Genomic DNA, 12,011 nt, shown 5'->3' with positions numbered 1-12,011 from the left:
GAATATAGAATAGATAACCTAAAGTGATATTTTTAACAATTTTCAGACGATTTCACCGATTTAATTAACAAGTTTGCCCAAATTAAAAATATGTTATTTTTTCAATTTCATTTTCTTTCATTGCATTGGCTATCCATTTCATTACGTTAAAGATGATACAAACATTTACGACCACTAGTCAGTCTTTTTGTTTTTGTAATTTGTATTATCTCAGGTCAGTGTATGCATAACACTTACACCTCTTCATTGTCAAGAAGCACCCAAAATTTACGAACATAATAGGTGGGGATAAATCAAACCCCTTTGAATGTATTACAATACAAACGATATGCAAAAGAGATCATAGGTTACTTTGCATAACATTTTAATACAATATTAGTTAAGTACAAGTTGTTGCAGTGGTCACATCTAAAAAGAAATTTTCATATAGTTAAAATATTTTTACGTAGTTAAGTATTATATAAGTGAAAATAAAAGAAGATTTCTGGTGATAGCTGTTTATTGATTTATATAAAGGCTTACACGAATATAAGGTTAGTAGGATAGATGAAATGTTGATGATTTTTTTTGTGGACATTTTTAATTTATTGCTTCATTTATTAGTTGAATTGACTATGGTAAAACTCACACTATCCGTAAAGTTGGTTAAATTATATAAGGTCATAACAAATATTTAATTTCAAATTAGTAGATTTAAAATGAATGAAAAGGAAGAAGGTAATTTAGGTGTGCACGGTTTCGTGGACTAGATGTTTTTTAACTTGCTTGATTACATTTTTTTGGCTTTTTATTTTTTTTCCATTTTTTTTTATTTGAGGCGATAAGCCAGGCCGTGTCGTTTATTCTGGTTCGTTCATCCTAAGACGAGCGAAGTCCTCGAAAACAATGTTGTCTTCCTCCTCATTGGTATACAGAGAGTTCTCATAGCGGTGCCTTTCAATGGATTGCATCTTCTTCATAGCGTTGAATCGCTGGCGTTCAACGGTACCTATTTTAAAACAATTATGTTTTATTAACAATTGTTAGTTAATATTTCTAATTACACGAATGAATTTTCACCTACCCTCAGCTGGGTGTAGCAACTTGAATGGTACATCAGTAACGAGCTCGCCCCCAAGTGTTCCGCAGTTAAGCTTCACACGGACCGAGTACGATACAACGATACCAATAGCCTCAGCAGGGCACTTGCCCTCACATACCATGGTGGAGCTGGCTAAGTTTACGTCATCTTCCTTCAGGTGGCCATCCAAGGCAACACCTGTTAAAATAAAATTCAAATTTACTTTTGTATTTTCAAATTTAAGTTTTAGTAACGATTAAATATTGAACATATTTTTGTAACAATTAAATACGTTAATATTTCATACCACGGATGTCCTTGTTGCTGCGAGCCAAGGGTACAAGGTAGAAAGTCTTTGACAGGCTAGCACCAGGAGTAACTGGGCATCCTTCGCGGCTTTCCAAAGATGCAACATGGCGGCTGAACTGAGAGTTGATCATAGTAATTTCAACGTGCTGTACGACCATGCAACGGATGTTTCGCACAGATTTCCTGGAGTTGTTTGAAACAATAATATTAGCAGCAACCTTCTCGCCATGGTAGTAGATTTCTTTGTCTAGGGTCACCTCTAGGCTGATCTTTCCGTTGCTGAAAGTGAAGCCCTTGCTGACCAGGGAGCTTGGAAGGCGTCGTCCACGAGATGCTGGAGCATGTTGCAGCTGAAAATAATACATAAAAAATAGGCATACGTTGTATAGTTATTAGTAATTTCTAAAAATAAAATTAAGCAGTACCTTCTTGATGGCAAGAGTAACGGAGCTCCTCTTATGGCCCTTGTCATCTTCACTGTCGGCAACGTAAGTTCGTACGCAGTAATCTACGCCCATGGGCTTGCCCTGGTCCTCTTCAGATGGTTGAAGAGTTACCTAGTGATCAATAGACATCAAACATTTTTATTTAATTCAATAGCATCTTTAACGGTACCTACTTAATACGTTAAATATTAGATTATTACCGAGCTGGGTGACATCTCAGGGAAAGTGAAGGTGAATGGGAAGGCATTGGGTCCAAGTTTCTTCAGCAGTTTCTCTTGGACAGGTGTCAGTTCCATTTTCGCGTTGACCATTGGTACAACTTGGTCTTGGCCAATGACCATCTCCTTGGAGAATTTGACTCCCATGACCTCATCTTCCTCCCTACCGAAGCGGTAAGTCGTAACGAGCTGTAGAAAGAAAATAGTGTTAGTATTTAAGCACTATTTAAACCACAAAATACACTCCGCATATATTCCACTTTTATACCTGGCTATAAACTTTTCGTCCTTTCAGGTACTCCGTGTCGACCACCACGACTCCATCGATAGGATCGCAGTAGTCTATGTGATCAATGAAGTCCCGCTTGCCCAGGTAAACCGTAACCTTTCCATTGGGAGTAGTTTTCTTAAAAACTTTAACGGCAACCACAAAAGCCAAAGCCAGGTAATCAAGCATTTTGAAAGATTTCCGTAAGCGCCAGGAATAAAGTTAAAGGAATTTAAAACAATTGGACAATATTAAGGATTGTGTGAGTTTTGAAGCGCTCACCAGAAATGTCGTTGGTTGCAAATTCTCCTTCATATATATACGGAATCTGTGAGGTTTCCTTCAGTGTAGAATGATCTAATAGGATTTAGTTCGTGGGAGTGCAAATTGGATTAAAATCATGTGATAGTAACTTCTAACCGAATCGATAATATTATTGCGTATTCACAACACTATCGATGTTTTTAAATCCGGTCAAGGAAATGTCAAGCTATGTTTTGACAGGTTAAAAAGGGTTAAAAATTTTATCGTGTTTGTAATTTGTTGTGCTTTTGTAACTTTGCGAGTATTTAAACAATCTAATTAGAGTGAAAAGAAAATTCTTATTCGAAATTAATATGTAAATTTATTTCAAATAACATAAGAAGATATATGAAGTATTGCTGATTTCTATACAAAATATAAAAAGCCTTCTCTAATAAAAATTTTAAGATGTGTTTATAATTGTGTTTATAATTGTGTAAGGTACATGTATTTCATACGTTGCTTTTCTCCTTTTGTACGTAATTAAAATCGTAAAAAAATTACGTATATAAAATTTCTATTTTCTCTGTCAAAATACGATTTTTTTTCTTAATTCGTACAAAATTAACTTTTATGTATTTCTAAGCATAAAAGAAATCAATATGGTAATTTTCTAGTAAATTATGATATAACGTTACTGTATTCAAACTGATTCCACAAATTCTTACAAAACATATTTTAGAGGTTTTATACAAGAACATAACAATAATTGTGTTAATAGTAATAAATTATATTTTTAACTTAATAAATCATTTACTTTCAGTTACACAATCAGCATGCCAACATTTCTTACACCTGGCCGTCATGGCTACAGTGTAAGGTTTTCCCGTACAAGACCAGATGCACTCGCAGTTGCAACTAGCCAATACTATGGCTTAGCTGGAGGTGGAACACTTTTCTTTTTGGAATTATCTCCAGAAGGAGCAACTGTGGTGGAGTTACAGAAATTAGAATGGAGTGATGGATTATTTGATGTGGTATGGCTATAATCATGTTAGACAGTATTATGTCAAAGACTTCAGTCTTTGTAAGGCTATTATGGTGCATCGGGATAGTGTCACTGTAATTGTGATAGTTATGGGTTCAATGTTCACTTAAAGTCAATAATTATATCATTACCATGCTCTAGTAAGATAAAAAATGACCTTGAGTTTTACCATTCAACATGCAATATCTTGAATTCTGACAGAAAGTAAAACAGAATATCTTGACACTTCTCTCTACCTCTTATTATTTACAGTTGCTTAACTATACTTGTGTAAAGTAATTTAGAAACAAAAATGTTATGTTAAGCCATAAGCGCTTAAAGCGACATGATATTCAAAAGCTAGACTCCAGACATTGAAAAAGGCTGCTTCCATTGGGAAGCTCCCTGGCAAGACATTTCACCTTCACCTAATCTGCTCATAGTTATCGACTGATCGCAGATCATCTAACAAAAAATATATATATATATAATTTTTCATATGTTGTTTTTACCATACCTGGGTTCATAAATCTTCTTAATATACTGTAAATATAGTAATTTTTTTATAAACATTATTAATATACTATAAATTATAACCTATAATTTTATACTATAAAATGCTATGAAATTGTGGGTGTGTCTGTCTTGTAGCCTGGAATATAGTTCAATCTTCTTATACACTAGTTTAATCTCATAATGTATATTTTCCATAAGGAAAACTAGCATATTGAAGCCTTACCACTGCTGTTATGTGAGCATAGTGACGAAAGAACTAAGCTGGCTTTAGTTATATTTATAGAATTACTTTTACTCATCTATTATATATTGTGTGTTTTGATTTAGTAACTTCAAAGAATTTGGTTATTGATAAAATGTGACTTCTAAAATATAATTGCTTAAAAGTTATTAACAAACTGTCTGTGCATAGGTTATATCTCTCGCAGGATTTTGGCTTGGCCTGCTTTATTTGAAAAAATATTAAATAAAAATACATTTTATGGTTTACAATAAATTATCTTCATTTTCTCATTCCGGCAAGATCCCTCTTAGCCCCGACTGAGGACTAGGCCCGCATATATTGCGCGTATTCCCATTAGTCTCATTGATTATATAACTCTTATATATGTATTTCCTACTAACAATATGTTTGTTTTGTTTCTTCTGGACACTTGCAGGAGGCGTTCAAATCCTGACGTATACAATTTTTTATATGTTTTCTAAAAAAGCACTATAAAATTATATTTGTTAAGGATCAAGCAACCTACGCGCATCTTCGTCCACTTAAATTTATTGTTATATCATAACCAAATTATATAAAATCTACATCTATGTGTTATCCATGTCCATATATCTTGATAAACTTTTACATTTATAATATAAATTGCCATAGGATGATTTATTAAGGAGTGTTTACTTCTTTTCAGACATGGTCAGGCACAGCAGATGGAGTGGCAGCATGTGGGTCAGGGGATGGGTCTGTAATTATATGGAGAACTGGTTGTTCAGCCCCCTTGAGAGTTTTAAGAGCTCATCATAGTGAAGTTTGTTCGGTTGATTGGCCTAGAGCTCATTTGTTGAGTGCCAGTTGGGATACTACGGTCAAATTGGTAAGAAAATTTTATATAGAAGCCAAAGCTAAAAAATAAATTGAGTAGTTTTAATTATTCACCTAAGTGGAAATTGAATCTACAACTATTGTATGTATAGTCACATGCTGTTCCATTGTACCACAATTGGCTTCATCATCATCATCATCATCATCATCATCATCATCATCAGCCTGTCCTCGTCCACTGCTGGACATAGGCCTCTCCAATGGCACGCCACTGAGCTCGATCTTCAGCTCTTCGCATCCAGCCGCTGCCCGCTACTTTGCGAATATCGTCACCCCATCTAGCTGGAGGACGTCCTACATTACGCTTGCCGATTACAATTGGCTTACTTTAGATTAATTTATTATGTGTTTTAATATTAACTATATGTGGAAAGTTGTGGATAACTTTTGAGAAGACTAAGACTTAGACTCTTCTTTTGTGTGTAGTCTTAATCAAGGCTGTGTGCTTGGTTAGTTAATTTTCTTGAGTCTTAAAATTTTATAGTTATATTTATATTTATTTCAGTGGGACCCCGAGTCGGAAGTGTGTCTCAGTACATTCGCTGGTCATTCTCAATTAGTTTATACAGCCACGTTTTCACCTCATTCGCCAGCCACATTCGCTTCAGTGTCTGGTGATGGCCATCTTAAATTGTGGACTTGTACAGAACCTTCGAGACCTGCTGCTGTTATAAAAGCTCATGATGCTGAGGTGATTTGAACATTATTCTTTTGTTATTATGTTAAGGTCCTTATAGTATTTATGTATATATGTATGTAAATATGTAAAAGTATGATCAAAATGATAACAAAATTTATAAAGATATAATTTACCATTTGCCAATTAAATAATGCAAAAATTAAAATGTTGGTCTTTGTGGCTCTTTTGACTTAATGAATATTATTATATTATTTATTGTCTCTTTTTTCTTTTAAATAATATTATAAAACTGAATAGAATATAAAAAGATTATACCTCGACGAAAAAAAGGTCTTAAATCTATTTATTTATTCATTGATTAATAGTAATTTTAATTTGTTCAGGTATTATCATGTGATTGGAGTAGACTAGAAACGCATGCGCTAGCGACCGCTGGCTCGGACGGACTCGTTAGGGGCTGGGATCTCAGACGTCTGACGTCCCCCATGTTCACTTTGAAGGGTGAGTTTTTAAATGTCACTTTTGTGAGAAGGCAAAGGTTTATTGTACACAGCTTTGATATTTCTTATGTTTGAAATTTGTGATTTTTTTAAATGTATTTATCGTGTTTTTACAATATTTTCATGACATTTTTCTTATTTTATGTTGTGGTTTAAATATCACGAAGAAAGTTACTAAATGTATGAAGAAATATTTAATTACTAATAATTTATAGGCTGTGAATGTGCTGTTCGGAGAGTACAATTTTCTCCGCACGCGCCATCTGTATTAGCTGCGGTTTCATACGATTTTACTACTAGGTAACTTTGATTTTTTAAAATTTAGTATAGTTTGGTTAAAATTAAAATTCAATATAAATAAAAACACATTTTTATGCTATTGCTATAACACATTTGTCTACAATAGATATTGTTACATATTTGTATATCAGATGGTTGAAGTAACGAATAAAATTGAGTAGCAGAACTCAACGCCGCTCTTTGTCTACCACAGATAGATAATGAAAATAATTAAATTAAATTGTCATTCCATACATTTTTTATTATTTGTTTCATAAGATATGGGACTTTACAGTATGAGGGACTCTTTAAGTCTATCCGTCATCTCTTCCACTCATATTCCATATACGAGTATACTGTGTATTAAGCGTTAATTACTAAAATATTTAATTACAGTATTTTTTTACTAATAAAATTGTATATTGTATTCATAGTGTCTTTTGTTATTTTCTATTAGAATATGGGATTTGAAGCGTGGTTGTGATCCGCTCGAAACAATAAGACACCATTCGGAGTTTACTTACGGATTAGATTGGAATACGCTAAGGCCACATCAGATAGCGGACTGTGGGTGGGACTCTTTGGTTCATGTTTTTACACCTAGATCGCTTGTTTGATTGGTAAGTTCGATTTTTTTAGTTAAAAATAAAATTAACAATATGCCTTTTATTCATATCATATTGTATGACTACAAAACATATTACTAAAAATTTCTTTAATGCACAGAAGAAGTCAATACCAAAATTCTCGATGTTAAATTATTGCCAATTTTCTATCATATATTTTTAACTTATTAACAAATTCAATTTTAATAGTGTAATATAAATTTTAAGTAAGTTTTATGTTAACTAACTTGTTTTCTGCAAATTTATCTCCTGGATATAGTACATATAGCGGACGGAACTAGTGCTTAGACACTCTGTTCATCAATTTTCGTACAATTTTCAAGACATTACAATTACATGATAAATGGGGAATTTAACATGCTTTGTCTACCAGGATGGAGGTTGTTGTCCCAAGTGGAGATTGAACCCACCACAATCGCGTTAATAGTTAACTATCCGACTGCACCAAGACAGCCTCTAAAAAATGTTTACTTATTACTTAATTATCGTATTAATAATAGTTAACTATTAAATTATTCTTACATCTTAGGACCTTATTAGTCATTTACATTTTTTTTTAATATTTCAGAGCCATGAAGAAAAGAAACAGGGCAAAGAAAGCTGAAAACTGAAAAGGCTAAGTTATTTATAAATTACATATGCCGACAGCATTTTTAATAATGACTTAATAGTTTTCAAGTAAAATTAGATAGCATTTTTATTATATTATAAATAAATTAAATACTATTAATATATTAAATTTAATTATTAATTAATTTATTATTGTTTGTCAGTATTTTATATATTAAGGCTATGTGTCAGAAAAGTTGCAAATGTACTAGACAGATATTTATATTACTGTCTCTTTCTATTATTTGTAATTAGAAAGGGACATCGATATATGGTATAAAAGTTTATGATGCTGTCTCTTTCTTTCACTTATACCTAAAAATTGTGAATTTTTGAAAAATTATTACTAAAATAATTTTTCAAAGCTGAAAAAAGGGAAACGGGATTCTAATTGTTATGTGTTACGGTTAAATTCCAATTTTTAGTTAGATAATCTTCAATTTTATGAAGCTGAACAGTTAGTTTGGTTGCATTCGAAATGATTTTTTTCTTTCAAAGATTATAGGCTTCATTATATTAGTATGTGCATAGTAAAATTTGACCACAAGGGTGCCGAATTTATTCCAAAAATGGGTTTTTGTTATTATTTTATATGAGAAATTGGAATCTATACAATATTACTACTGTATAACTTTTTTTTAACTAATAGTTAAATTTATTCATCCATTAACGGTAAAATATATTTTTAACACAAACTTTCAATGTCATATTTAGAATTAACCGTAACATATTATGGTTCGTGAAAACAGGGAATATTTAGACTGAAGGATTAAATATAAAAGTATTAAATTTATTTTTATTATTTCAATCATTTTCATTTTTCTTTCAATTGTAACAAATTTTCATTCCATTTGTTATGGAAATATGATATCCATTTATATAATATACTTTCCATTTTGTTTATTGGGAAATATAAAAAAAATGCTTAAAAATATAGTGGCCGTCGTGGCGGAGCGGCACAGCGCCTGTCGCGGGTTTGACCACTCAGGGAATGAATTTCCTAGCTCTAACAAGTAAAGCCTAGCGGTAACAAGTAAAACGCGGCGTTGAGATCCACCACCCAACAACACGCATTCCCGGTTGTTGGGCTTAAATTGGTAAAGTGTGTCTTGTCGAGTGGCGGAACAAATGAAAATATGAATAAATAATAATTCGAGGCCTCCAGTGGAGATCGAACCACAATCGACCCAAAAACGTTGCGTTACATTTACACCCTTGTGGCTCCTATATTTTTGGCTACGACAGTCACTATATTTTTTTTGTTTATTTTACAATAAATTGTAACTTTTGTAAATCTTTCTCAATTTAACTATCTAAACTATTTAAGGGTTAAAGGTGCATAATGCTTTTGTAAATAACCATAAATGAATGTATTCAATAACTAATTTACTGAACGACTAATATTATAAAATATTATAAGAAAATATTATTCATTGTATAGAAAGCTTTTACGATTGTTATAGTACTTTGTTAATTGTATATACTTGTATTATATAGCATTATGAAGAGATTTAGTTTTATTTTTTTTTATTTTAAAAATGTTATTCCACACTTAGAATAGACAGTTTTTTAGAAAACGTATATATTTTTTTATTTATAAATATGTACGCTACATTTAGTTAAATTTTTTTATACGTTTTGTTTGTATTTTTTTATTTGCCTGGTCAATGATTTTAATAGAAAAATTATGAATTCTTAATATGTATATTTATGTTTAATTTACTTTGTCAATAATAAAAGAAAGAAGACTGTTTTTCATTTTAATTTTATATTTAAAATTTAACTAATTTGCGTTATTTTCTAAGACTGATTGCTTTTTTATCAGTAATTATTCATACATATATATGAAATAATAAGTCTCCAATTTTATTACAATGGAGATATTTTTACTTTATTACCGTAATATTTTTTCTTTTAAATCACTAATAATTTATCTTTTATGTATTTTCAATTTATTTTACATATTTATTATTATTATAACTTAAAAATCAAATAATGTAAATACGTTTAATGTATAAAAAAATGATTGTAACCTAAATTTAAGTTGGAAACCGTTTTTAATCAAATAAAAAATATATTACAAGCATTTACTCTTTACTTACAACTATTACATGATACACCAAGACCTAAACAATTTAATTTTGTATTTGGTTTTTACATTCAGCGCCATCTATTGAGTCACAATTGTAATTTATAAAAAAAAATTAAAAATGTATAACTACAGTTATAACGAAGCTTTTAGGATTTTATAAATTTTTTAACATGACAAAAAATAGTCATATTATAAGTGAGGACAATTACTCTTAAAAAAATATTTTTTATTTCAACTGACATGGTATTATGGTAACGACACAAAACAACGAAAAATACAATTTCAATCCTTATTTTCTGCCTAAAAATTACATTGACAATTGGTTAACCAATTTTTCAGAAATATTTATATACAAATATAAATACAATGACATCTATCAACAGAATTACGAACTATATACGCAAATTATATTTCAATCTCCGCACTCTGCCTTCAATGGCGCTCAATACATTATAAACTCTTTTCAAGTCGTCCACATCATTTTTTTGTCTCATTTCAATTAAACTAATCCCGGGGGACAGAATACAAGATTTTTGTTTCTTTTTAATATACGGTGGAATAAATAATTGTTCATTTATGTATGTACCTTGTATGTTTTTTGTGTTATTGGTTTGGCAATTTTGATCTCTTGTCCCACTGGGTTTCATGGTGCAAGCTTCAGTGAATAAGTTCGGTACGGTAGTTGATAGCACGCTCTCGTCGGTAGATGGCGCTAGCTGTTGTTTAACTAGACAAAATAATAAATTGCTTTTGAAATTACTATACAAGTTTTATATATAGTGTACAATATCGTAGCTACTATACATGAATTTGAAGATACAAGTATATGTTTAATTGAAAAAATATTTGAGTTAAATATTACGATAAGTGAAAATTAAAAATAGTATGATGATACGTTAATAATTAAAATAATGGTGTCGCCAGTCGGTGTGCAGGGACAGAAAGAGTGAATGTAAATTACACTAGTTGTGGGTTCGGTCCCCGTTGAATGAAATTTATATTTCTCGCACTGATATCAATATCTATTGGGCAGTAAGTGGGGAACGGAGTGTCTTAACACAAGGTTCTCTCTGCCTACCCTGCTGTGTGCAGGATACAACGTCAAGCTGATGATGATGATAAAAATGGTTACACTTACAATTGTCTTTGATTTTCTCTAATTTAGTTGCCAATAGCTTGCTGTAATAACGACAATACCACTCCAGATGCGATTTCATAAATTCTTCAATAGTGTCTGTAAATACAAGTACTAATTGATAAATAAGTATATTAAATTTGATATATAATAATCGAGAATCTCTCGGGGAAATGAATTATTTAGCATAAAACTAAAAAAAAAAGTATAAAAATAAAGTTCTTCAAACTATATTAAACTAATTATGTTTTTAAGTAAATATTACTGTCACGTTTTAATTATCTTCTCACTTACATTCTCTTGTAGGAAATAATCAAAAGACTGTCAATATAATTCAGTTCAGACAGGAAGACTGTTCAAAGCTTAAATTGGCCAACCGTAAGTTGACCATGAAAGATCAAATTCAACGTATATTTGAACAACAAAATAAATTAAATTATAATAAAGTTTCTGAAAATAAATTACGACAATGTTTTTCATCGTTACTTTGTAAGTATATATCTTCTATATATATAAAATCGAAAGGTCACTCACTCATCACGAAATCTCAGAAACTACATGTGCTAGGAATCTCAAATTTAGCATAGGAGTTACTTATAGGACGTAGGTGCTCGCTAAGACGGGAAATTGCAATATTCGACTCCTAAGGCGATGAAATAGGGGTTGAAAGTTTGTATGGATTTTTTTTTAAATCGCCACCGATTTTTATAAGATTTGAAATTTAAACTCTTAAAATTATTTCATTGAACACGTGTTTCATGGCTTATTAGGATTCACCCCTAAAAGTGCAAATAAGCGGGCGAAGCTGCGCGCGTCCGCTAGTTATTATATATAGGTACAACTAAATCAACATTTAAAAATAGTTTCCCATTAATTAAAAGTAGTACTAGTAGTCGTCATTTAAGAATAAGTTGTTTATGTTGTAGGTACTTTGTTTTAAGAAT

The 12,011-nt window shown here is 31.2% G+C and overlaps 2 protein-coding genes across 2 annotated transcripts; one reads left to right on the top strand and one right to left on the bottom strand.

Annotated features, from left to right (window-relative positions):
* Positions 1-481: 481 nt before the first annotated feature.
* Arr2 (arrestin 2) lies at positions 482-2,589 on the bottom strand. Its single transcript, XM_085196682.1, has 6 exons — positions 2,302-2,589; positions 2,016-2,222; positions 1,795-1,926; positions 1,368-1,719; positions 1,064-1,258; positions 482-988 (listed from the first exon to the last, which is right to left on the bottom strand). The coding sequence occupies exons 1-6, from the start codon at positions 2,488-2,490 to the stop codon at positions 840-842; spliced, it is 1,224 nt and encodes a 407-aa protein (XP_085052808.1). The 5' UTR covers positions 2,491-2,589; the 3' UTR covers positions 482-839.
* Positions 2,590-2,803: 214 nt separating this feature from the next.
* On the top strand, positions 2,804-9,931 carry Pex7 (peroxisomal biogenesis factor 7). Its single transcript, XM_085196683.1, has 8 exons — positions 2,804-3,045; positions 3,368-3,581; positions 4,996-5,178; positions 5,692-5,877; positions 6,210-6,327; positions 6,542-6,626; positions 7,063-7,225; positions 7,800-9,931. Exons 2-7 carry the CDS (start codon positions 3,381-3,383, stop codon positions 7,220-7,222), a joined length of 933 nt encoding a protein of 310 aa, XP_085052809.1. The 5' UTR covers positions 2,804-3,045; positions 3,368-3,380; the 3' UTR covers positions 7,223-7,225; positions 7,800-9,931.
* Positions 9,932-12,011: the final 2,080 nt, after the last annotated feature.

Source organism: Heliconius melpomene, chromosome 13, assembly GCF_056956725.1.
Source record: "Heliconius melpomene rosina isolate 202511_hmr_F chromosome 13, ASM5695672v1, whole genome shotgun sequence".
Lineage (NCBI taxonomy): Eukaryota > Metazoa > Arthropoda > Insecta > Lepidoptera > Nymphalidae > Heliconius > Heliconius melpomene.
This window is presented reverse-complemented; position numbering and strand designations above follow the sequence as displayed.